General features: G+C 52.6%; 1 protein-coding gene across 8 annotated transcripts; it reads left to right on the top strand.

Moving 5' to 3' along the window:
* Window positions 1-350: 350 nt before the first annotated feature.
* SLC35E2B (solute carrier family 35 member E2B) lies at window positions 351-26,220 on the top strand. 8 transcript variants are annotated; one of them, XM_066374812.1, is made up of 12 exons: window positions 705-1,011; window positions 1,959-2,029; window positions 3,409-3,469; window positions 3,550-3,657; window positions 12,407-12,825; window positions 12,968-13,103; window positions 14,753-14,880; window positions 17,338-17,458; window positions 18,317-18,370; window positions 18,673-18,745; window positions 20,025-20,170; window positions 21,506-26,220. In XM_066374812.1, the coding sequence occupies exons 5-12, from the start codon at window positions 12,504-12,506 to the stop codon at window positions 21,741-21,743; spliced, it is 1,218 nt and encodes a 405-aa protein (XP_066230909.1). In that variant the 5' UTR covers window positions 705-1,011; window positions 1,959-2,029; window positions 3,409-3,469; window positions 3,550-3,657; window positions 12,407-12,503; the 3' UTR covers window positions 21,744-26,220. The 8 variants fall into 8 exon arrangements, with proteins under 8 accessions (XP_066230908.1, XP_066230909.1, XP_066230907.1 ...); XM_066374811.1 differs by lacking the exons at window positions 705-1,011; window positions 3,409-3,469 and adding an exon at window positions 351-689; XM_066374810.1 differs by lacking the exon at window positions 3,409-3,469 and having other exon boundaries at window positions 705-986.
* Window positions 26,221-26,586: the final 366 nt, after the last annotated feature.

Raw genomic sequence — 26,586 nt, 5'->3', positions numbered from 1 at the left:
GTGGAGCAGCTGCCACCCTCCCCTGCTCCTTCCCTGGTTCCTCTTGGTCGTGGGCAAGGCTGGCCCGAGTCTTGACCCAGAGGGGCTGGCTCACTGGTTGGCGTGGACAGTGCACACAGGCCACCCTTCTCCACAAAGGCTTCTGACCTCTGGGCCTTCCCCTTCCATACTGTACCCCTCACTCTGTCGCCGAGGAGAGCACTGACGGCCCTTGGCATACCCCAAGTGCCCGCATCGCTAAGGGAAATAAGGGCGGACACAATCCCTGCGGAACTGGGGCGGCCCATCCGAGACCACCAGCGGCTCAGAAACAGCCCGCAATTTAAATGATGAACTGTTTATTTCTGCAACTTTACGCTTAACATTTTGTGGCCCTGGGTGACCTCGGGTAACCGATGCCATGGGAAGTGAAGCCGCGGATAAAGCACAACCGTCGGTCTCCTTTGACTGGACTTGCCGTCCCCAAACACGAGAAACAAAAGCTGGACGGGCGAAAGCCAGCCACAAGGTGGGGAGCAGTCCCGCAGGCCGGAAGAGGCTCCGATTTTTCCGCTACGTCACTTCCGAACAGAGTACTTCCGCTGTGGCGGGCCCTGCCCCCGGGCTGCGCTGGGGCGCCGGCCGCTCCAAGGAGAGGCGCTACGCGCCGGGTCCCGCTGCCCGCCCTCCCGAGGGAGCGGCCGCACGAGGTTCTGCTCACCCGGCGAGCTTGCTCGGGGCCCTCTCGGCGTCCGCGAGAAGCCCTCCCGCCCCGCAGCCTCGCGGACCCATGTCCCAGGCGCGCCTCCCTGGCTCGGCGGCCGCGCTCGTTCTCGGCGTTCGCCCATTCAGTGCCGCGCGCCCTTAAGACACCGACGCGGGGGGGGGGCGGGGGGAGCCGGCCACCCGAGTCAGGGAGGCTCCGTCACGTGACCAGCTCCTCGCGGCCCGCCTCCTAGCCCGGCTGCGGGGACGCGGAGGGTCCAGGAATCCGGGCGGGCTCCCCAGTGCGTGGCTCCCCCGTGCGTGACGGTGAGCCGCGGGGCAGCCGGGGGCATCCGCAGGCTGAGGCCGGTGGTCTTGATGCGCACTGAGACCCCGCGCTGGCTGTCATTCCGCGGCCCATCCGGCCGGTGGGTGACGGGGCCCCGGAGTCCCGCGGCGAAACCTCCCTTATTACGCGCGCTCGGGGTGGGGACGTCTTCCCGCTAGAGGGCGGGCCGCGCGCGGGGAGGCCTCTCGGGCTCCCGGAGGGTCCCCCTGCCCAGTGGCTCCCGGGCCCCCTCGTTGGGAGCCGATGAGTGATGCTTCCTAAGGTCGGGTAGCCAGTGGACGCGGGAAACGCTGAATAAAACCAACGACAACGGTTGCCCTCGGGACCAAAGCCCTGCACCCTGGCGCGTTCGCAGCCACCGCGCCAAGGACCCCGTCCTTTCCCCGGCGCACCAGTCGGCCCACGCCCTGGAGCTGCTGCCCTCGTAGTGCCCCTGTCGTCCCGAGGCTGTCCCTTCCTCCCAGCGCCCCTAACCCTGAGGCCGCCTAGGGCCGTCCTTGGCTCTCCATCACGCCCCCGTCCGCTCTCTTTCAAGCGCCTTCACCTCATGGCGAAGCCACCCCACCTATAGCCCCCGCCTTGCGGGCCCCACCCGAGGCCACGGCCCGACCCCAGGGCGCTCGTCCGCTTCACGTGAGGCCTGGACTCCGGTTGCGGAGGACGCGCCGCGGGTTTAGGGGGTGCTACCCTCCCGCGCTGCGCTTGGTTCCCGCAGGGGTTGCCGGCAGGTTACACAGGTGCGGCCTGACGGCGCCGAGGGGCAGTCGGGTCACGGCCTCAGGGGGTTATTGCATTTTAAAACCAGGCACCGAAGCGCCCCCGGGATGGACATGGCTCTGGGACAGGTGCAGCCGCTTGCTCCGTTCCGGAGCCGAAGGGCATGATCGCCCACAAATTCATTGCATTTGGTGATTTTTCTGCCCAGGATTTTAGAAAACTGAAAATTAAATAATGGCTGATATCCTGCCGAGTGCTGATTCTGGCGACTGTGGTCTCGTAAGTCGGGTTGGGAAACTCCCGGGCAGGCCCAGAGTTAGTACCCTGGAGGCTTTGGACACATTGCTCACCGCAGCTCTAGAAAATAAAAATCCTTTTATTTAGAGGCGGAGTCCTTGTTCAGCGGCTTTTTAAAGGTTTGTTTTTTTAATAGCGTGCATGTACTTTACTGAAAATATTTAAAATTGCAAGTAACATCTTACAGCAAAATGAAACAGTATCAGCACAAAAAGGGACGTTAGGAGGAATAAAAAGGCTTTTACTTTAAAGAAATCCATTTTGTAGACACTACAAAATGGAGAGAAGGGGGGGTGCAAAAAAATTAACATCTTCAATGCCACACACCCCCAACCATATATAGTTGATGACTTGTGCATGTTATGAACCATTTGTACTTTTTAAATCAGGGCATATTGTACAAAGTTCTTGTAACTTTCCTCCCAATCTATGACAAATCTATTTTTGTCAAAACTTGTAGGGCTACAGTGTGTCACAACAACTGCCAAAGTTTATAACAAATTTCTTCCTGGATACTTGGGTAGTGTCCAGTTTCTGAGCCTTAAAAACAAAGCTGTTTGAATAGCCTTATATGTACAAGCATGGACTTTGTTGGGTCTGTTTCTTTAGGATAAATTCCCAGAGGTGAACTTTCTGAATTACAGCGCATGAAGTCTGTAGACTTTTGGTACACACAGTTTACCTAAAATGCCCCGTTGATAGTTTGAACCAATCTAGATTCCTTGCCGAGCATTTGAGGACATTTTTAAAAATTAAATTTATTGGGATGATATTGGTTAATAAGATTATATAGATTTCAGGAATACAATTCTATAATATATCATCTGTATTGAGGACATCTTCAATTATTTGTTGTAGAACAGGAATTCTTAACCTCGGGCCATTGGGCATTGAAAAATTGGATGGGGAAAAATTGGCGTCTTTATTTTCGCTGTGTTCACTCCAGCTCAACTTTCCTTCAGTGATGGGTGTACCATGATGGGACAGGTAGCTTCATGGCTTGGTCTTGCGTTAGAGCCCAGACACCTTTCCAGCTGGTCCTGAGCCCCTCCCTGCAAGGCTTGGAGGCTGGACCCTGTTTAGGCCGTGTCATGCAGTGCAGCACTTAAATGTAGTAAGAATGTCACAGATTTGTTTCTTGTAATGTCCCATTTCAGCAGAACTGGTTTCCTTTTCGTCTTACATGTGCACATTCTTCTGAGGGTGGGTCCAGACAGGAGAAAGGTTAAGAGCCAAGCCCTGGCCTAGCAAAGGCAGCTCATTAGTTACCTACTCCATGCTGGGTGGGGAAAGCTTACTGTTAGTTCTTGTTATTTGTGCTATCACCTGCAAGGAAGGGAATTCAGACCTTTGTCACTTAGGACCTTGGGTGCTCGAGTGCCAGTGCCCCATGTCCAGCCCGCTCTGCCCAGGCAGACTCAGGTAAGAGTGGCTGCTGGGTATTACAGTCAATTTTTCCTTGTCAGAATAGGGCCGCTGACCTTCGATCTTTTTTGGGACAGGACTTCTCACTGGAAGAAACTTGAATCACGTGGGCTAAGGAAGAGCTGCCCCTGGGAACACATGAGCTGGAGTCTGTGAAGGCATCTGTGATTCTGACCACGACCTGGGTGAGTAGAACCATTTGAGCTCAGGACCACCTGACCCCCATCTCTTTCCAGTTTTTGTGTGTGATGCCCAGCACAGCCTCTAAGGGTCTTTACTGCATCCCAGAGTGCCCACTGCTTAATTCTTTTCAAGATCCAAACCAAGCTAATTACCAATGATAAACATTGGTTTCATTTGATCAACCGCTAGCCATGTTGGGAAGACCTGTGTGTCCCTCAGCTCTGTTTATGTATTTCTGTACGTTACTTATGCTCACTGCTGTTCAGTATCACGTGTAACAACTGTGCCATTTATATGCTCACGCTCCTGTGAGCAGACAGCTGGTTTCCCCAGGTGTAGTAGTGATGAGCAGGTCCCTGGACATTCCAGCAACTGTCTGTGGTGCACACACTCAGGACTTTCTCCAGGGGAAATTCTCTAGATGGAACTGCTGGTGTGTAAGGGTATGCAGGTGTTTACCTTTTGTCCACCTTGGATATAAAATAGCTAGTTATTTTACTAGCAAAATTACTTTATTTGGGAACAATTGTAGAATTGTAATTCTGGATATGCAATGTGGTGAACCCAAGGCCAGTCTGGAAAACAACTGGAATGCAGTATTTTTGATAGAGGAAAGGAGAAAGTTGGAAGTTTCATTGGAGGAACATAAGAGAGTTTGAGTATTATGGTGACTTCTCAGGCTGGGCAGCTGTGGCTTCTCATTGGCTGCATTGTTGCTGAGTAAGGAGAAAACTTTCCTCTTGCTGGGGTGTCAAATAAAGTGGGAGGTATGGTGCGTGTGCTCCCCCTTCAGGGCTTTCTAAGGCTATTTGAGACTTTGATTCTTGTTCCCATTTTCAGGGTAATGCTAAATTATTTCCCAAGGTGCTGGTACTACCTGTCTACATGTCCACTAACGATATGTGAATTCTTCTTGACCCAGATCTGACTACTCTAGGTGTTGTCAGACATTGTGCTTGCCACCATGAACCGTGGAAAGTGTCATCTTGTGTGTTTATTTTTAAAATAGATTTTGCTGAGAGGGAGGAAGGAGAGAGAGAGAGAGAGAAAGAGACATCAATTTGTTGTCCCACTTACTTATACATACATTGGTTGATTTCTTCTTGTATGTGCCTTGACTGGGCATCGAACCCATAACTTTGGAGTATCGGGACAATGCTCTAATGATTAGAGTCTAATCAACTGAGCAACCCGGCCAGGGATGCGTGTTTGCTTTCCGTTTCCCCAATCATTAATGAAGTCCCACCTTCTGGTTTTCACGCCCTCTGTGATCCTCTCCCCTTGAGGGTGGACTGGACTCTAGCACTGGCTTCTAAGGGATATCTATACAGCAAACCTGCAGGGAGGCCATCTCTGAGTTGAGGCTACCAAAAGACTTGGCTTCCCCCCTGGGTGCTCCTGATGCCAGGTTGTGAGCTGCCCTTTGGAGAGGCTATGTCAGGCAAGGGATTGGGGTAGGCCTTCCACAAGCAGCCAACAAGGAACTGGGTCACGAACACCAACAACCATGCGAGTGTGCTCAGCACCAAATCCTCCAGCCCCCTCCAGCCTTCAGATGAGACCCCAGCCCTTGCCACCTTTGTGACCCTGAGCCACAGCCCCCCAGAAGAGCTGCTCCCCAACTCCTGAGGCCCAGAAACTGAGATCGTAGCGTTTTTCTCTTTTAAGCTGCCAAGTACAGTGTTTGTTATCTACACAACTGTTAATTGGCCTATTTAGAAAGCCTCCTCTGTGACATGTGTTTTTGCTGGTATTTCCTATTGAGCTATGGGAATTGTTTATATATTGTGAATATTAATCCTTTGTCACTTTGTAACTATCTTCTCCAAGGTTGTCACTTGTCATTTGACTTTGTAATATATTTTGATGAAACAAAAAGTCTTCATTTAGGCAACACATACTCTATTTTGTTCATGTTTTCTTATTATGGGTAATACTTTTTGGTTTTGGTTAAGAAATTCCTTTCCTACCCTAGGACCAGAACGACATTCTCTTATATTTTCCCTTCATCATAAAGTTTTACACTTTCTAGAAAATGTTTGTTTTATTGAATTTAGAAAGAGAGGAAGGGAAAGAGAGAGAGACAGGAATATCGTTCCATTTCTATTTATACTCTGACCTGGGATCAAACTGGCAACCTCTGCGTTTTGGGCTAACATTCTAACCCAGTGGTCCCCAACCTTTTTTGGGCCATGGACCGGTTTAATGTCAGAAAATATTTTCATGGGCCAGCCTTTAGGGTGGGACGGATAAATGTATCGTGTGACTGAGGCAAGCGTCAAGAGTGAGTCTTAGACAGATATAACAGAGGGAATCTGGTCATTTTTTAAAAATAAAACATCGTTCAGACTTAAATATGATATAAATAAAACAGAAATAATGTAAGTTATTTATTCTTTCTCTGCGGACCGGTACCAAATGGCCCACGGGCCGGTACTGGTCCGTGGCCCGGGGGTTGGGGACCACTGCTATAACCAAGCAAGTTATGCGGCCAGGCAGTATTTTTGTTTTGTAAGTATGTGGAACATTGACATGGTTCCAGGAGTCATCACTGTTTAAAAAGCTGCATCTGGGCCCTGGCTGGTTGGCTCAGTGGTAGAGCATCAGCCAGCATGTAGATGTCCTGGATTTGATTCCTGGTCAGGGCACACAGGAGAAGTGACCGTCTGCTTCTCCACCCCGCCCCCTTTTCTCTCTTTCTCTGTATCTTCTCCTCTCACAGCCATGGCTCAATTGATTCGAGCAGTAGACCCCAGGCAATGAGGAAGGCTCCATGGAGCCTCCACCTTAGGTGCTAAAAAAAAAAAAAAAAAAAAAAAAAAAAAAAAAAAGATAGCTCGGTTGTGAGTGGCCCCAGATGGGCAGAGCATCGGCCCCAGATGGGGGTTTCTGGATGGTTCCTGGTTGGGGAGCATGTGGAAGTCTGTCTCTGTATCTCTCCTCCTCTCACTTAAAAAAAACAAAAGTTACGCCTGACCAGGCAGTGGCCCAGTGGATAGAGCATCGGACTGGGATGCGGAGGTCCCAGGTTCGAGACCCTGAGGTCACCAGCTTGAGCGTGGGCTCATCTGGTTTGAGCAAAGCTCACCAGCTTGGACCCAAGGTCGCTGGCTCCAGCAAGGGGTTACTCAATCTGCTGAAGGCCCACGGTCAAGACACATGAGAAAGCAATCAATGAACAACTAAGGTGTCGCAATGAAAAACTGATGATTGATGCTTCTCATCTCTCTCTGTTCCTGTCTGTCTGTCCCTATCTATCCCTCTCGCTGACTCTTTCTCTGTCTCTGTAAAAAAAAAACACCAAAAAACAAAAGTTGCATCTGAGAGCTGTCCCCTCCCCCGCTCCTGCTCTCTTTGCTAAACTTCCTCATGGGTCCACCAGTACCCTTTGCCCTATGCACCTCTGATAACTGAGGGCGAGACTGTGGGAGACCTCAGTTCTGCCTGGATGCGTCAGTAGCTTCCCTTTGATGTTTTGTGATTTCAGCACAGGGTGTCTCCATGTGGGTTCCCTTTCATTTATTCTACTCACGATACATTGTGATTCCTAAACTCATGTTATCCATCCTTTGTCCAAATGTTGCCTTTTTTTCACCCTTTTAAATAGCCCACCTTCCCTCTCTTTCCTTGCTGGAACTTTTACTCCGTATTTCCTCCATACTTTGGTTTAAGTCTCTTTAATTTTTTTAATTCCTATTTTAATTCCATTTGTGCTGTGTTCCAGATAATTCCCTCAGATATTTTTTTTCCAAACGTAAAAAGTATTTATTAAGTTGTCTTTTCTATTTAACTTACCAGTTGAGGTTTGTTTTTTGTTTTATTTTTAAATTTATTTACTGATTTTAAGAGCAAGAAGAGAGAAAAAGCCAGGGAGTGGGGAGGGGGGGTGAGCAGAAAGCATTAATGCAAAGGTAGTTGCTTCTTACATGTGCCTTGACCAGGCAAGCCTGGAGTTTCGAACCTGTGACCTCAGCATTCCAGGTCAGTGCTCTATCCAGTGCACCATCACAGGTCTGACGGTCCCCTTTAGCTCTTGACTTTAGCAACCAGCAAACCATTGGATCTGTCTGACATTTTCTCACGATGACATCAGATCTGGGAGAGCCGAGGCCTCTGTCTCATTTCTGCTAATTTATTTTTCTTTTCGTGTGTGTGTGTGTGTGTGTGTGTGTGTGTGTGTGTGTATGACAGACAGAGAGAGGGAGAGATAGGGACAGACAGGAAGGGAGAGATGAGAAGCATCAGTTCTTCATTGCAGCACCTTAGTTGTTCATTGATTGCTTTCTCATATGTGCCTTGACTGGGGGGCTACAGCAGAGTGAGTAACCCCTTGCTTAAGCCAGTGACATTGGGCTCAAGCTGGTGAGACTTGCTCAAAGCAGATGAGCCTGCACGCAAGCCGATGACCTCGGGGTTTCAAACCTGGGTCCTCCGTGTCCCAATCCGACACTCTATCCACTGGGTCACCACCTGGCCAAGATCTGCTGATTCCTAGTTGGCTCTTTGGGTCAGGGGGTGTCTGCCAGTTTCTTGTGGGTAAAGCTACATTTTCCCCTTTGTAGCGAGGCAGCATCTGGTGGGCAGATGGTGTGTGCCTTTGTCTCCCTGGTTTATCTCAGCGGTTGTGTATTTCATCTCTTGACACCCCACTTTTCATCCCTGACGGTTCTGTGGCTCCTTTGTCTGCCCTACTCCTGTCCATCTCCGAGCTTTAGGACTTGACCTCCTTGGCTCCGTTGTCCTCCCCCTCACCCCCAGCTGTCCTGGGGAGTCCCACCCTGCTGGCCCCATCTCAGTGGAGTGACCTGTGACCTTTGATCCTCATCATTGATCTTCATCTACAAAGGCCCTCAGGCCAGAACAGTGCCAGCTCTTCTGCAGAGCTGGATGGGACTGTGGGTGGCTGGCCCGGGCGGGGCCTCTGCTAGTCCACATCAGCCTCCCCAACCTCTGTCCCTGTCTGCCTGCCCTCAGGGTGAAGCCGGAGGCCTCTGGTGAAGGTGAGCATCTGGCTTCTGCTCCCCTGTGATTGATTTGGGGGGCCCTTTCCGGTGACTGTTCCCAGTAGCATCTCCTGGGGGCTGCACCTGCAGACTCCTGCCCCCACCCCTTGCTTCCTTGTCTGGTTTCCTGCCTTTCTCCCTCTCCCATGGGCACGGAAGGTTGACTTGAAGCCTCCAGGCTGCTGGCTGACTCAGCAACCTCTTTTCAGGCCCTGAATTCCCTTCTCAAGTCTGTCCTTTGCCTGTTCAGTCCCCCAGAGAAGATTCTTTGGTGTCCTGCCCAGGAGGCCACAGCCTGGCCAACTCCCTGGTCTCTGTCAGTCTCAGCCTGGTCACAGCCCCGGGTGGGTCGCCAGCTGCCTCTCCAGAGCGTTTCCTCCTGATTTAAGCCCCTGAGAGTCAGATGGTGTCCTCCACTGCCCAGCTTCTCCCACCTCTGTCTCCCACCTGGCGGGTTTACATTGAAGAGAAAACTACCGGCCGTGGAGGCCTGGCAGTGGTTCAGTGTCTTGTCAGGAAGGAGCAAGACACAGAAAATGTTACTTTCATTTTTAAAATCGTTTTGAGCCCTCGCTGTGACCCTAGAAGCACTTGCATGCAAAACGGTAACCGTGCAGACTTGGGGGCCCCATCCCCTCGGCTGGTCGTGCAAGCCAGGTGAGGTCAACGTCCCTGCACCGGCCACTCTCTCAGTCGTCACAGCGGTTCGTCTCTGGGCTGGTGGGCTGTTTGTGGAGGTTCGAGTGTCATGAAAAGATTGTGTCTGAAGAGTGAGCATCTGTCCTGGGCTTTCTGGGCCCTGCTCTGGACGTGGGGGTTGGAAGCATCGGTCCCCATGTGACTGGGCCCGGGGTCCCTGCAGCTGTTGTGGTCCACTCGGGAAGCCCGATGGCTGCCCTGCGTGTGGGTCAGTGGAACCGCGGCTCCACTGCTGCTGAGCCCTTGTTGGAGAGGCGCTCCTGGTGAAGTTGGCTCCGGACACGCATAGTTTCGGGACGTGGGGCACACGGACTGGTCAGATCTGCACAGAAATGCGGCCACCCCACCCTCCCTTGGTCTCTCCTCCTTCCCTCATTGCAAGTTGATCAGTTTGAAACTGGAATCAGTAATAAAGACGGAGGTTTGGCTCTAACCCGCGGGCTCTGGCCTGGACAAGCTGTCGTGTCTCGGATGCCAGGGCCCCCTGCGGCTCGCGGACACCCTGGCGCCGTGTTTCTGATGATGGGTTTCTGCCGGCTAGTCAGGGTGCTTTTCCCAGTATGAACCTTGACCCTGCAGAGCAGGGTGGACAATAGCGCACGCAGTGCCTGTCCATGTGCGCTGTGTGCTTTATACCACGCCCTTGCCACATCAGTGCTGTGACCCCTCCCCTGCGATGCAGAATCACAGGCTCAGGCTTCCTCTTTTTTCCAAGACATTTGATACTTTCGTTTCTAGACAGTATGTGGTGCTCTGGCCGGTTTACCAGCACCTGGGGAGCTGTGTTTGTGTGTTTCCTTCTGTGACGTGTGTTGTCATGCCGGGCCCTGCAGCTCTGGTGCGGGTACAGTGGCAGCAGTCCACGCACACCCCGCTGTTCATTTCCCTGTTGGCAGACATGTAGGCTGTGTTTCGCTCTTGTTTGGCTCCCAACAGAATGTGCTATGTGCAGCTCCATCTGAGAGCAGATTTTGTGAGTGTCTGAAGGGCCCCCAACCCCGGCCGGCCTGGCTGGCCTGGGCCACGTATTCGGTTTCCTCTTTATTCCTTGTTCCCTGTCACTTGCAGTGACTCCTTTTTTTTTTTTTTTTTCATTTTTCCGAAGCTGGAAACGGGGAGACAGTCAGACAGACTCCTGCATGCGCCCGACCGGGATCCACCCGGCATGCCCACCAGGAGGCGATGCTCTGCCCCTCTGGGGTGTCACTGTTGCATCCAGAGCCACTCTAGCACCTGAGGCAGAGGCCACAGAGCCATCCTCAGCGCCCGGGCCATCCTTGCTCCAATGGAGCCTCGGCTGCGGGAGGGGAAGAGAGAGACAGAGAGGAAGGAGAGGGGGAGGGGTGGAGAAGCAAATGGGCGCTTCTCCTGTGTGCCCTGGCCAGGAATCGAACCCGGGACTCCTGCACGCCAGGCCGACGCTCTACCACTGAGCCAACCGGCCAGGGCCTCGCAGTGACTCTTGATGGTCACTTTGTGACCATTTGGATCTGGGGTGGGTGTTTTCAGCCTGGAGCCCGTTGGTGACATTGGCAGCACTGTGGAGGTCTCGGCAGTGTGGGGGGCCTCAGCAGGATGGCCCAGAGCAGTGGCTCTCCTCTGGGCCACACTTGAGAACCAGCAGAGGAGCCAAAAATACCCTCATGATCGTGCTGCCCTGTGAGTCCCCAACCTCAGCGTCTCTCCTGCTGGTTTGCACCTGGTGTGTTAGCCGCACACACCACAGCACCAGGACCACACACACCTGTGTCAGGAGGGAGGCCATTAGACCCTGCTTGATGTAGACAGCAGCACAGCCTGAGGGTCTGCAGAGCGGACCCTGACCGTGGGGGTTTATGCAGGAAATGCTGTACAGCAGTGTTGTGGGCCTGTGTCTGTTTATAAAACAAGGAGAACCTGTCAGCCAGTCAGGTGGCAATTGCCTATCCCTTAAATCTGTGACCGGAGCAAACATGATCAAGGTGTGTTGGGCCCCTGGGCTTCTCAGTGGGGCAGCATCAGTGGGACTGACAAGGGTCAGGGACCTGCTGCTATGGTGAAAGTACACACATGTGAACTCGTGCTCCATTCTGTGACATGAGAGGGAGAGCCATGGATTGTCCTCGGGCCCGAGACATGGCTCCCTTCTGTGCTGGTTGTCGACCCCAAGAGTGCTGCCTGAGCACTTGCTCCTTACCCTTTGGTTTGGAAACTCAGCAACAGCCATAGGGCACAGTGACACTTGCCATGCCAGATGCTATTGGGGCCCGATGCTGTTGGGGCCCGATGAGAGGCTTTCTTTTTTTTTTTTTTTTTCTGAAGCTGGAAACGGGGAGAGACAGTCAGACAGACTCCCGCATGCGCCTGACCGGGATCCACCTGGCACGCCCACCAGGGGCGAGGCTCTGCCCATCAGGGGGCGATGCTCTGCCCCTCCGGGGCGTCGCTCTGCCGCGACCAGAGCCACTCTAGCTAGCGCCTGGGGCAGAGGCCAAGGAGCCATCCCCAGCGCCCGGACCATTTTTGCTCCAATGGAGCCTTGGCTGCGGGAGGGGAAGAGAGAGACAAAGAGGAAGGAGGGGGGGGGTAGAGAAGCAAATGGGCGCTTCTCCTATGTGCCCTGGCCGGGAATCTAACCCGGGTCCCCCGCATGCCAGGCCGACGCTCTACCGCTGAGCCAACCGGCCAGGGCGAGAGGCTTTCTTGAGGGGCCAAACCTGGCAGAGCCAGGCCACTCCAGGAGGAGCAGCCTTGTGGGGTCTCCAGGGCCAGGGGTCCGAGAGCCACAAGATGGGGAGACGGGCCTGTGGGTCCTGCCTGAGCAGCCAGGATGAGACCTTGGGGACCCGGGAAGGGGTGTATGTGTGAAGGTTTTGGTTTTGTCAACTTTGGGGAGGAGGAACCCCCCTATTGTCCGTGCTGCTGTTTCAGGGCAGTGGGCTGACACATCAGTCTGGAAATAAGGTGAATTCAGTATTCATGTTTTTAAAGTTATTTTAAATTGGTGATGAAGAGTTTTAGGGGTGTTAAATGTCACGTGAGTAACACGTTCGCTTTCCTTACATGTCAGCGCACTCCTGCTCTTTGCCGGTAGCATGCCGACAGGGTGCACTGTCCACCGTTCTCTGTCATTGTGGCTGAGATAAGGACGCACCCACTGAGACATCATGTCAGAGTCCACAAAGCCCCCAGCCCCGGCAGAGCTGGCCCCAGGCCCCGAAGAGACACCCCGGGGAATGCTGCCCTTCAGCTGGAGCTCTCTGTTTGGCCACCGAAATGAGAAGATCGTTTTCACCAAGAGCGACAGTGCCCCCGAGGAGAGCGTGCTGACTGTCACCATCACTGAGTCCACTGTCATCGAATCAGACCTGGGGGTGTGGAGCTCACGGGCCCTGCTCTACCTCACGCTCTGGTTCTTTCTCAGTTTCTGCACCCTCTTCCTCAACAAGTACATCCTGTCCCTGCTGGAGGGCGAGCCCAGCATGCTAGGTGAGCAGCTGCGCGGCCTGGGGGTTAGGAGTCTGCGGCCAATGTCTGCCCGGGCCGAGGCCACAACCAGGGTGGTGGTGTGGATCTTGGTGCCGCATATGTTTGAGCATGGTCTCTTGCTCCTGTCTCCTCTGGCTGACAGGTGCTGTGCAGATGCTGTCCACCACGTGTATCGGGTGCTTGAAGATATTTGTTCCTTGCTGTCTGTATCAGCACAAGGCCCGTCTCTCGTACCCACCCAACTTCATCATGACCATGCTGTTCGTGGGCCTCATGAGGTAAGGAGGCTTACCATTGGTCGCGGGTCTGAGCTCTTCATACACGTTATTTAAAATACCTTTGTTTATGAGTTACGTCCGTCACCAAACTTAACTGACATTATTGTTAGGTGATTGTAGGTGAGTTTGCAATGCAAACTCTCTAAATTCTACATTTTAGGACAACAAATATACCCGGGTTTATGGATCTTTTTTTTTTTTTTTTTAAATTAAGCTGCACAACCCTGGCCAGTTAGTTTAGCTGGTTAAGAACGTCTTCCGAAAACTACAACGTTGTGGGTTCGATCCCCGTTCAGGGCACACATGGGAAGCAACCAATAAATGCACGACTGAGTAAAACAAATGAATGCTTCCCTTTCCACATCTCCTCTCTCTCTTCCTTTCTCTGTCTCAATCAATAAATAAATTTTTAAAAAATTAAGCCCTGGCTGGATAGCTTAGTTGGTTGGAACATTGTCCCAGAGTGTGAAGGTTACCAGTTCAGTTCCCATATCAGGGCACATACAGGAGCAACTTTATGTTTCTGTCTCTCTCTCTCAAAAGAAGTAAAAATAAAGTAAAGCTGCACATGTAATGCCAACTGACTTTTAATTTTAAAAATAACTTTTATTTATTAATTTTCAAGAGCGAAGAAGGGAGAGAGAGAGACAGGAACATCGATCTGTTCCTGTATGTGCCCTGACTGCGGATTGAACCAGCAACCTCTGTGCTTCAGGACAAAGCTCTAACCAACCACGCTATCTGGCCAGGGCTGATTTTTTTTTTTGTATTTTTCTGAAGCTGGAAACGGGGAGAGACAGTCAGACAGACTCCCACATGCGCCTGACCGGGATCCACCCGGCATGCCCACCAGGGGCGCCGCTCTGCCCACCAGGGGTCGATGCTCTGTCCCTCTGGGGCGTCGCTCTGCCGCAACCAGAGCCACTGTAGCGCCTGGGGCAGAGGCCAAGGAGTCATCCCCAGCGCCCGGGCCATCTTTGCTCCAATGGAGCCTTGGCTGCGGGAGGGGAAGAGAGAGACAGAGAGGAAGGGGGGGGGGGTGGAGAAGCAAATGGGCGCTTCTCCTATGTGCCCTGGCTGGGAATCGAACCCGGGTCCCTCGCACGCCAGGCTGACGCTCTACCGCTGAGCCAACTGGCCAGGGCCCAGGGCTGATTTTTAATTTTTTTAAATTGATTTTAGGGAGAAGGAAAAGGAGAGAAAGACATCGATTTGTTGTTCCACTTATTCATGCCATCATTGGTCGATTCCTCTATGTGCCCTGACCAGGGGAGATCAAACCCACAACCTTGGCTATTGGGAGGATGGTCTAACCAACTGAGCTTCATGGCCAGGGTGGTGGTGTGGATCTCAGTGCTGCATACGTTTGAGCAGATTCTTTCTGGAGTGGTCACGGAAGTAATGTCATAATGGTTTGAGAGTAACCATGCCTCCTTCTGGGGCTGATGGTCTGGTCATACCAGAACCCCAGACCTCCTTACAAGGGGTGGTGGTGGGGACTGTTTCCTGAAGGGTGGGGCCCAACATGGCACTGGAGGGGGTGGAGGGTGGTCAGGAGTACGGCCTGCCTGGGCTGACTCCTGGGAGAGTCTGGTGGAGAGCTACAAATGTACTGATGCATCCTGACAATACTTTCGGCTTATTTTTAGGTTTGCAACAGTGGTTTTGGGTTTGGTCAGCCTAAAAAACGTGGCGGTTTCATTTGCTGAGACGGTGAAGAGCTCCGCCCCCATTTTCACTGTGATTATGTCCCGGATGATCCTGGGGGAGTACACGGGTGAGCGGTCCTCCCTGGGTCCCTAGCTCGTCCCCAGCCAGCCACCCTCCCTGTGCCCCCTCTGTGCCCGGCTGGAGGGCACTGGGGCTCCCTCCTACTTCAGTGGGGTGTCTTCCCCTCTGTCCTGGGGCTGCTGGCATGTGCAGAGGTCAAGGGGGGTTGAGTAGGGGGAGAATGACAAGCAGGTGACCTTGGTGCCATCACTCATTCCAGGAAGGTTGACTGCCTTCCGCCCTGCAAGGTGGTGCAGCCCTGGAGCTCACTTCACCCGTGGAGCCCCCGCCTCCTGAGTCCTTCCCCACCCACCAGGTGCTCTCTACTGCTTTTCACTGCCCGCCGTTCTCCTCAAGGCCAAGGAGCTCAGACTGAAGTCCGTATCTCCAGACCTTAATGACAGGCAGTTTGCTGCCACCTGCATGTTACACACATGCCCATTTTCTAGCCAGCACCCTCTGTGGTTCCAGGTGCGGGAGGTGCAGTACAGTGCCACAGCTTTCATCTGAGAGGGACTGACACAGGGACAGGTTTGCTTTCATTCAGAAGGAGCGAGATCTAAAGATAAGACTAGGACCTGCCTCAAGGCCAGAGGAGCCACTGAGGGGTCAAGGACACAACTGGGCTTTTCCTGATGATAAAACCAGTCAAACTGAAGTGTGAGCCTGACTGCTCAGCCCCAGAAAAATGCTCGTTTCCAGTGACTTTTTTTTTTTTTTGACAGAGAGAGGGACAGATAGGGACAGACAGAAAGGCAGAGAGATGAGAAACATCAATTCTTTGTTGCGGCACCTTAGTTGTTCATTGATTATTTTCTTTTTTTTTTTTTTTTTTTATTATTTTCTCATATGTGCCTTGATGGGGGTAGGGGGGCTACAGCAGAGCAAGTGACCCCTTGCTCAAGCCAGCGACCATGGGGTCATATCTGTGATCCCACACTCAAGCTAGCAACCCTGTGCTCAAGTTGGTGAGCCTGCACTCAAACCAGCAACCTCAGGGTTTCGAACCTGGGACCTCCACGTCCCAGTCTGATGCTCTATCCACTGCACCACCACCTGGTCAGGCTCATTTCCAGTGACTTTAAAACAGCAAGATCTGGCCTGACCTGTGGTGGCGCAGTGGATAAAGCGTCGACCTGGAAATGCTGAGGTCGCCGGTTCGAAACCCTGGGCTTGCCTGGTCAAGGCACACATGGGAGTTGATGCTTCCAGCTCCTCCCCCCTGTCTCTCTCCCTCTCTTTCTCTCCCTCTCTCTAAAATAAATAAATAAAATAAAAATTAAAAAAAAACAAAAAACAAAAAAACCCAGCAAGATCTGGCTTCCAGTTGGGGGGACAAGCTTGTCACAAACCACAAACCAGCTGTCTTGTTGAGAACAAAGAGAAAGTTTTGATGGGATTTAGGCAAGAGGGGTCCGTCGGGAGGCGCTGGAGAATAACCGAGGTTGCAGCACCGAAGACGGCTACAGAAGTGACTGGATGAGAGGCACCTCCCCACAAAGCCCTTAGCCATTCTTGAGTGGCACCTGGCATCTGGCAGAGCAATTTCACGGATGGCCTTGGGGTGAAGTTGTCTGCCGCCCCGGCCTGCACCCCACACCCAGAACAGGTCCTCCTGGAGAATGGGGCACATACACAGGTTCCTGTGCTCTCGTGTTTTCGTACATGCTGTCCGTCATGCAGCAGAGCTCCCAGGCAGAGCAGAGGCGGAGACAGGTCCCTGACACCGGGCTCCCTCCGTAAGCTCTCGGCCTGGTGACCATGTGGGGCCTGTGTGCCATTTGACTGCTCCCTGAAGAACTTGAATCTCACTCCAGGCAGCACTGCCATAGGACGAGGAGAGGACATGACCATGGCCATGTGAGGTTGATGTGGGTCGTTTGAGGGCTGTGCTTCACTTCCTTCTTGCTAACTATGCAGGGCTTGTACCCTGGTCCACGCTGAATCTCAGAACAAACTGGATGCTGCCTCTGAAACCGAAGTCCAGGCACCCTTCCCAGGGAATGTGGTCTTCCCTGCATCGAGTGGATTGTTTGACCCTTCACGTGAAGGTGTTTTGTTAGATTTCAGAATGAATTGGGAACAAACTCTGTGTGGTTACTCGTGGAGGTCTCCACACACAGGCATTGAAATGCACCCCTCACCCCAACTTTCCCCTTTTTAATACAGGGAGCCCCTCACTCCCTGTCCTCATTGGGCAGTGAGGACTCTGGAGCCCCAGGTGTTGCCCTAGGCCTAGCAGAGACCACCATGGGGGCAGGGGTGTTCTGGTTTTGAGAGGAGTGGGCTCTTATTCCTCTGCCTCCCTCCTGCACAAAGAATCCGGTGGGCATTGCTTCTGAATTGAGGTGAAAGCCTACCGCTCTCCTAAGAAGGGAGAAAGCAGCCGTGGCTCTGAGAACAGCGTCCGCGCTGGACGGACTAGTCACAGCCAGGCTCCTCCTGTCCGTTCCGTCCTTTTCAGGGCTATTGGTCAACCTATCCCTTGTCCCTGTTATGGGAGGCCTGGCGCTGTGCACGGCCACTGAGATGAGCTTCAACATCCTGGGGTTTTCGGCTGCGCTGTCCACCAACATCATGGACTGGTGAGTCCCGGGCGAGGTGCGGACACGCTGTGAGCTCAAGAAGCTCTGCCTGCTTCTCCTCATCTGGGTGCTGGCTGTTTAAATCCAGAGCAACTTGGACTTCCTTCCCGCGGTTCAAAACAACGTGCACCTGGTGCTGCCTTTTCCTAAATAGCAAAAACAGTTGGTGCCCCAGTGAGGTCACTTTTTCTGAAAAAAACATGCTAGAGTGCTGGCCGGATAGCTTGGTTGGTTAGAGCTATTGGAGTGATGCTTTAACCAACTGAGTTATCCCACCAGGGCTCGCCTGGACTTTTGCATTAAAGCAAAACAATCTGCTGCTTCTGGAGTGCAGAGAGCAGTGTCATTAGCCGAGTGCCAGCCCTGTGGGTCTTGGGGACGGGGCCACTACCTAGCTTTCTCTTTGGCTGTGTGTTTCCCAGATCATCTGTCTTGTTTGGGAGTTTATCCTTAATCTTCCGGGGTCTTCGTGGGCTTAGACTGCTGTTGTGTTCACAGGCTCTTATGCTGGGTGCCCCGCAGTGGCAGATGCAGATTTCAGGGAGCTCTTGGTTCAGAGTGGGATTTTGTGCAGTGCTTACAGCAGGGACTTTGGATCCTCTAACACCTGTGAGCACATCTCTCAGCCTGAGTGCCTCGGTGTACCCATCTGTAAAAGGGGGACAGGCATAGTGCTCTCTCGCAGCGAAGCGATCCCCAGGGAACACCCACATGCGCCTGGCTCACAGAGACAGCAGTGGCTGCCCCCAAGGTGCTGCTACCATCATCACTCTTCAGGAGGGACATTTAGGAACGTTGATTTGAGGTTCCATACTAACTTCCTGGATGGACAGGAACCTCTTCTTTTCTCTATTCCAGTTTGCAAAACGTGTTTTCAAAAAAGCTCCTCAGCGGGGACAAGTACCGGTTCTCGTAAGTATCACCACCACCTAGGCCAAGAGGATGCGGTATGCCCGGAGACCTGGTGCCTCCCACTCTGGTGTAGGCCTTTAAAACTGCCCTGCTGACACTTGGGAGGAAAACCCCCCTTTGCCCATGGAGCCAGCTGAAGGACTGCTTTTCGCTCCTGTGGCGTGCAGAGGTCAGCTTGGGTGCACGCAACCTTCCTTGTCATTCTAGGGGAGTCATCCCTTCCTTGTTGGTCTGCTCGGGGGTTTTGGTGGTTCTCACCATGAGTCCAGGCGGAGGCTCAGGCACCCACACTGTCCCCACAGGGCCGCTGAGCTGCAGTTCTACACCAGTGCCTCAGCCGTGGTCATGCTGGTTCCCGCCTGGATCTTCTTCATGGTGAGTTTCAGCAGCGGGTGCTCCCTGGCACTTAAGCTGCATTTGTCTCTAGTGATCTGGGTGTGGAGTGCGTTACCATTGCAGGTCATGTGGGTGTCTCGGTGTCCTGCTTTGCTGAAATGGGCCCAGTGTCAGTGATGTGCCTCTGAGAAGGGACAGAAAGTAGAACCCAGGCCTGTGTGGGTCTCTAAGATGGGTTTGTGCCCACTGAGGCCATTCCGCAGCTGTGGAAGTTTCCTGAATTTCTCATGTGATTTTGCTTTTTTTTTTTTTTTTTTTGCATTTTTCTGAAGCTGGAAACAGGGAGAGACAGTCAGACAGACTCCCGCATGCGCCTGACCGGGATCCACCCGGCACGCCCACCAGAGGCGAAGCTCTGCCCACCAGAGGGCGATGCTCTGCCCATCCTGGGCGTCGCCATGTTGCGACCAGAGCCACTCTAGCGCCTGAGGCAGAGGCCACAGAGCCATCCCCAGCGCCCGGGCCATCTTTTGCTCCAATGGAGCCTTGGCTGCGGGAGGGGAAGAGAGAGACAGAGAGGAAGGCGCGGCGGAGGGGTGGAGAAGCAAATGGGCGCTTCTCCTGTGTGCCCTGGCCGGGAATCGAACCTGGGTCCTCCACACGCTAGGCCGACGCTCTACCGCTGAGCCAACCGGCCAGGGCGATTTTGCTTTTTAGGCTTATTTATTTATTTATTTTTAAGAGGGAGGGAGAGAGATGAGAAGCATCAACTTGTAGTTGCTTCGTTTTAGTTGTTCATTGATTACTTCTCATACATGCCTTGACCTGGGGGCTCCCAGTGACCGAGCCCTTGCTCAAGCCAGCGACCATATGGACCATGTTGATGAGTCTGTGCTCAAGCTGGTGACCTTGGGGTTTTGAACCTGGGACCTCAGTGTCCCAGGTGAATGCTCTAACTACTGCACCACTGCCAATCAGGCTTTCTTTCTTTTTTTTATTTTTATAGTAGCCATCCTGGTGGGCATGATGTGTCTCACTGTGGTTTGAGTTGCATTTCCTTGGTGATCAGTGATGCTGAGCTTCCTGTTGAGTGCACACTGGCCGGCCCTGTGTGTGTGTGTGTGTGTGTGTGTGTGTGTGTGTGCGCGTTTAAGATCTTGGTTGGAGCTGTTCAGCTGCCACCCTACAAGGCTGTTTTCAGAGGGCCCCTCAGTGCCAGCTCATTGGCCCAGATCCCGGGAAACATGTGGCACCATCTTTCTGGGGGACCGTATGAGGAAGATGGGCATGTAGGACGCGTTTCTGTTCTGGCCCGCAGGACTTGCCAGTGATCGGGAGGAGCGGGAAGAGCTTCAGTTACACCCAGGACGTCGTGCTGCTGCTGCTGATGGACGGCGTGCTGTTCCACCTGCAGAGCGTCACAGCGTACGCCCTCATGGGCAGAATTTCCCCTGTGACTTTCAGGTAAGACAAGTGCATCCCCAGAGACAAAGTGCGTCTAGGTTGTTTGTAGAGAAGACCCAAAATTTTGTGTTTCTGAAAAAGATGTTTGTGATTGCCAAGTGACTGTGGTCACATGTCACGAACCTGAAACCTTTGCATATCAGGGTGACACTCTTACCTACCAAGCTATCTGTCCAGGGCCAGTTCGTTCTATTTATTTATTTATTTATTTATTTATTTATTTATGTATGTATGTATGTATGTATGTATGTATGTATGTATGTATGTATGTATGTATTTTTCTGAAGCTGGAAATGGGGAGAGACAGTCAGACAGACTCCCGCATGCGCCCGACCGGGATCCACCCGGCACGCCCACCAGGGGCGACACTCTGCCCACCAGGGGGCGATGCTCTGCCCATCCTGGGCGTCGCTCTGCCACGACCAGAGCCACTCTAGCGCCTGGGGCAGAGGCCAAGGAGCCATCCCCAGCACTCGGGCCATCTTTGCTCCAATGGAGCCTTGGCTGCGGGAGGGGAAGAGAGAGACAGAGAGGAAGGGGGGGGGGTGGAGAAGCAAATGGGCGCTTTTCCTATGTGCCCTGGCCGGGAATCGAACCCGGGTCCCCCACACGCCAGGCCGACGCTCTACCGCTGAGCCAACCGGCCAGGGCCCAGGGCCAGTTCTTTTTAAAGAAAAGTTTTTGTTCGTTTGTCTTGCTTTATTCGTATTATAAAATCAATTGTTACTTTTACAGAAAGTTTGGAAGAGGCATAAAAGTATAACATAAAGTTCAAGTTCTCTGTAACCCCAAGAGACAAGCCCTGTTGACATTTCGTGTGTGTGACGTTCACTTTACTTCCCGCTGTGTCTCAGCGCTGTTTGCACTGAAGCAGCGGTCCCCCAGGTGAACTGCTGCTTCTCAGGTGCCACAAAGGGACTGCAGGTGTGTGAGACCTTGTCTCCTTTTTTAGAGAGCAAGCTGAAGTAATTAGGTGTAAAATGTCATAATGTCTATAATTTACTTAAAATTATTTCAGTCAACAGAGGGAGCACCTGAGGCTAAGCGTAATCACGAGTCTAGGGGATGGGAATGCGGCTGCTCAGTGCTGTGCTCCCTCCTTCTCGGTTTGACACCTTTCCCAGTAAAACTGTGCCACCACCCGAGAGAGAGAGAGAGAGAGAGAGAGAGAGAGAGAGAGAGAGAGAGAAGGGAGTTAGTGAAGGGAGTTAGTGAGTGACTATTAGAGCTTCCGCCGCCCCATCCTGTGCTCACCTGCCACTGGCTGTGGATGTGCCGGCCATGGGGCTGGACATGGGCTGGAGTCCCAGCAGTCACCCTGCCTCTGTCTTGCAGTGTTGCCAGCACCGTGAAGCACGCCCTGTCTATTTGGCTCAGTATTATAATTTTCGGCAACAAAGTCACCAGTCTGTCAGCCGTGGGCACTGTCCTGGTGACAGCTGGCGTCCTGCTCTACAACAAGGCCAAGCAGCACCAGCGGGACACCATGCAGAGCCTGGCCTTAGCTGCCAGCCGGATACCAGAGGACAGCACAGAGCCGCTGATCCCCAAGGACCCCAGGGCGCACCACTGAGCTCTGGAGCCTCAGCAGGTGCCAGGGCCCCAAGGTGCCGTGTGCAGCGCTGTACCTCTGGCTGACGCAGTCCCCTGTACCCTGCACACCCATCCCCATGGGTCAGCTAGGGTGGGATAGTGGCATGTGCAGCACTTCTGCCCCTTTCTGGGTTTTTCAGTCAAAACCAGTGGGAACTTGAATGGGGACCCCTGACATCGGCCTCCTGGGGGAGACAAGAGCCTGCTGCTGCTGAGCCATTGCTACGTAATGTGAAAACTGCCTCCTGCTGCCCCATGCTAGGCGCAGGAGGGGTTGGGACCACAGGCCTCTGCATGGCCCTTGCTGGGCACACAGGTCCCAGTGTAGTTAGGCCCAACCCTGATTCCTCTGTGGTTGACAACAACGGGGTCAACTGTGAAGCCAGAGCTGCGTTCAGGTGCCAATATGACCTGCTCCCTGCTTCCTGCTGATAGAGAGAACTCATCTGCCTCACGCCAGCCGTCAGAGGCCACTGAGGACGCATCCTGCTCCTTGGCTATCTGTGCACAGAAGGCTAGGGTCCCCAGAGCCTGGGCACAGAGGCCACAGTAGCCTGAGACCATGGGGCCCTGCAGAAAGTGGAGAGAACACACCCAGGGCAGAAACAAGCATCCCTGCTACTGAGGCTGGATGCTGGGCCCTACCCTCTTGCCCTGTGTCCAAGGTGTCCTCTCCATCTTGGAGCTACAAGCATCTGGTGCACTTAGGGAAAGGTCACTGAAAGAAGGGAAAGACTCCACTCCCTTCAGAGTCTGCTGCAATGGCCCCCTCCCCCTTGCTGAGGGCCCCTCACCTGTGCTGACTTCCGGCCCTGGAGGTTGAGGGTGGACATCTGCAGTGTGGAACTTGGGGCAGGAAGATGCTGGTATTTCCTGTACTGGATGCGGCTGCTTTGCAGAGTCCCTGTGGGTGCAGGTGTCTTCACACAGCTGGTCTCTCCTGAATGGATGAACAGGGGGAGGGATGTGAAGAATGTTTGGGGTACTTACCATTTTCATTGCACTGCGTTTAAAGTGACAGTATAGTTTAAAAAAACGAAAAGAAATACAGGCACAGATGGCTTCAGGAATGCATCGTGCACGTCAGGTGACCACACTCTGAATGGTTGCCTGGCTTGGCCTGGCTGCCCCCCCCCCCCTCAGCAGACGATTGACCACGTGGGTATTTGGGCCCTGAGTTAAGCTGAGACTCCCAAAATGGAGGGATTTCTGATGGGGACACTGTCCCTCGCCAGCCAGTCTTCAGGCCCTCTCCTTCGCGCCGTTGACCAGCATTTTACTAAGCCCTGGGGCTTGTCAGAAGCAGCCCTGCTTGGTGAGCAAGCCAGACCCCCTGGGCCCCTGGAGCCCAGCTTTGGGGACTGAGAAATTCACAGGAGAGGAAATTAAGGACTCATTGTTCACTTTCCTTCCTGCCGCTCAGTCCTTGGCTCCCACAACCGGCTCACTGGTGTCTCTGCTGGCTTGTCAACTGGAAAATATGAAAACAGCTTCTTCACGAGGTCAGACCTCTTGGAAACAGAGCAATAATTATGTCTCATTAAGATCTGCCTACTTGAAACAGTTTGCTATGATGATGAATTAAAATGAGAACTTTTCAACGACAAACAACTTTTTTAGGAAGCGGACCTGCAGCCAGAGGACAGGCAGGTATGCGATTGCCTGCTTGACAAGCTCACCTTCCCTGTGAGGCTGTTTCTCACGTGACTTCCCCAGCTTTCCTTTCTATCCCCTTTCCTCCTTGCCTGCTTCCCCCCCCCCCCAACTAAGGAGGATTCATCGTAGGTGGCCCAGGAGGTGGGGTGTCGCATTGATCTCTGAGGACCAGAGGAAGAGCACTGCTTCTGTGGGGCCCCTGCCTTTGCCCTCACCAACACGGCTCTACGCCAGCTGCTGATCATAAGAAGTAAACAGAAAAGGGGCCCATCTGTGGCCGCCCTGTGGCAGGACTTTCACATTGGCCTTCTTGCAGACTGTCATGTGAGCGTCATCAGAGATACGGCCGCCTGTTTCCGAGTATTATCAGGAATGCCCAGGTCCTGCACCCCATGATGTGCCCCACCCTCCACTCTCAACCAGTGACTCTCAGCTGGTTTGTTTTTTTTTTGCATTTTTCCGAAGCTGGAAACAGGGAGGCAGTCAGACTCCCGCATGCGCCCGACCGGGATCCACCTGGCATGCCCACCAGGGACAATGCTCTGCCCCTCTGGGGCCTCACTCTGTTGCATCCAGAGCCATTCTAGTGCCTGAGGCAGAGGCCACAGAGCCATCCTCAGCACTCGGGCCATCTTTGCTCCAATGGAGCCTCGGCTGCGGGAGGGGAAGAGAGAGACAGAGAGGAAGGAGAGGGGGAGGGATGGAGAAGCAGATGGGCACTTCTCCTGTGTGCCCTGGCCTGGAATTGAACCGGGACTCCTGTACGCCAGGCTGACGCTCTACCACTGAGCCAACCGGCCAGGGCCTCAGCTGGTTTTGATTTTCTAAAGTTTTGGACCAGAAACAAAAGATTTTTCTAAATTATTAGTAAATAAGGCAAATTTCCTGCAAAGCTGCTTTTGAGACTTTACTTGTCCTGGGATGTGGCCTGGCACTGCCCTTGCTCGGGGCTCACATTCCTTCCATTAGGCTTGTCTCCACCCCTGAGTCTCCCACTTCTCGGGCATTTCTAGGACAGCCCTGTGCCGAGAGTCCCAATGCACAGCCTTGCTTGGCTTTTTGTTTAATGACTGTACAGACATAACTTTTTTTTTTTTTATGAACTTTGCCTAGTTTTTCTAGTATGTTCTTACTGAACTGTCCCGGATATGCATGCACCGGCATCGATGCTGGGTGTCATTACCAACATTGGGTCACTCCTGTGTCTGTGGTTGTCTGTGCCTTTGTAAACAAACACTTGAACCAGGCTCAAGGCAGGTCATCTGTTCACATCCATCAATTCTTAAACATGCACAGGTCTCTGGCCTTCAAAACTTCCACTACCGAATGGCATAAAAAGCTTGTGTTTGAATTCCAGTAGTCATCATTTCTGCATATCAGCATTCAAGTCATCTGCCTTAGAAAACTGAGAACAGCCTTGCACAACCCACAGTGTGTCTTTAATTTGAGGGGAAAAAAACATAGTGACCAGGAAACAGAGAAAATGGGCTGCATTCGGATATTAGCGGTGTGGAGCTGTCCTTGTGGACTGCACTCAAAATACTTTTCCCAAAACCAGTGGTTTTGCTTCCTGCTGTGGCACTCTCCTGTGGATGGTCACTTAGACCAGTGGGGGTGACAAACATACAATATGGCTTTTTACATCTGCCCAGGTGATGTGCTTCCATGGGCCTGAAAGTATTGTCACTGTTTTCCTGGGCTGGAAAAATTAAACAAGGACATCATTACAGATAGAAATCCTCTTCTCTGCTTTTGCTTTTGATCAACGTCATACTAAGGGCTTTATTTTTTCCCAAAATACGTACATGTTCTGGTGATTTTCTTTGTTTATAAATAAGAGAGTCCCGGCGTCCCTGATGAATCTGCCAGTTTTTCTGTCCTGGCTGAAAAGCCAAGAGCAGAGTGGGGGTCAGCTGCTCATGAGGCAGCCAGAGCATAAAACCTTCAACCTTACTGGCTCTGATTCTGAGTGATGGATCCATGCCCAGATGTCCAAATTGGGTTAGAAACTGTTCTAACTGGCAAAGTCATTTGTTTGTCTGGGTTTTTTAAAAAAGAGAGAAAGGAAGGGAGAGAGATGAGAAGGATCAACTCATAGTCACTTCACTTTAGTTGTTCAATGATTGCTTCTTATTCGTGCCTTGACTGGGGGGCTCAAGCCAAGCCAGTGACCCCTTGCTCAAGCCAGTGACCTTGGGCATCAAGCCAATGAACTTTGGGGTCCTGTTGCTGATCCCACACTCAAGTCCATGACTCCTATGCTCAAGCCAGCAACCTTGGGGTTTCGAAGCTAAGACCTCAGCATCCCAGGTCACTGTTCTATCCACTGTGCCACCACTGGTCAGGATTTTTTTCTCTCTCCCATTTTCATTAGAAGAAAGCTGGCATTAGCAGATTTGCTATTTCCAGACTGTTCACTGCTGTCTGAACCAGCCCAGGGTATTGTGGGCCCCACAGTGGGAGGGCCAGGCAGGGATTTTCCCACACTGGGAAACGAGAATTATATCAAGTAATCATCTACATCAGAGCCAAATAATCTTTGCTTCCTTCCAAATAAAACTGGGAGATGTCCAAGTTTGGAATGTACACAGTGTTTTGTATTTTGCCTATTTCAGTATTTATGTGACTAGATCAGTACTTTATTAGAAATAGTCTGTTAAATAACTGTCACTGTTCAGTTGGCTGTGGTAATGAGTCTATCCTGTGGGTATATTCCTGTCCTTTTGTCTACATGAAGCCACGATGGCAGCCACTATCTGAACTCTTGTTCTGAAAAAAGTAAAATAAAGGTTCAGTGTGTACGTGTTGTTCTCTGCATTGGTGAGTGTGCGTGTGTACCCTCCCTGAACGGGCCTGGGGGGTTTCTCGCTGCGGGCACCCGTTTTCAGTAAGCGGGAGTGAAAAAGTGGCTTCCTGTTAGCAAGAATTCGGGAAGCAAACTAACAGCTAGTCACAAGAAAGTAAACATTTCCTTCTGCAAGGGGAGGAAAGAAACCATTGAGGCCTTTCAAAGGCCCGCAGGCGAAGTCAGGACCTGGACACAGCAGCTCTGCTGCTTTGCTTTCCAGTAGCAGCGCCGAGCGCCCGCGCCGGCCCGAGGGGGGGGGGAGGGGGAGCCTTACGACAGAGACCTGATCGGCCCGGCGACAACGGCCCAGCCGTCGGCG

Source organism: Saccopteryx leptura, chromosome 3 (assembly GCF_036850995.1).
Source record: "Saccopteryx leptura isolate mSacLep1 chromosome 3, mSacLep1_pri_phased_curated, whole genome shotgun sequence".
Taxonomy (NCBI): Eukaryota; Metazoa; Chordata; class Mammalia; order Chiroptera; family Emballonuridae; genus Saccopteryx; species Saccopteryx leptura.
This window is presented reverse-complemented; position numbering and strand designations above follow the sequence as displayed.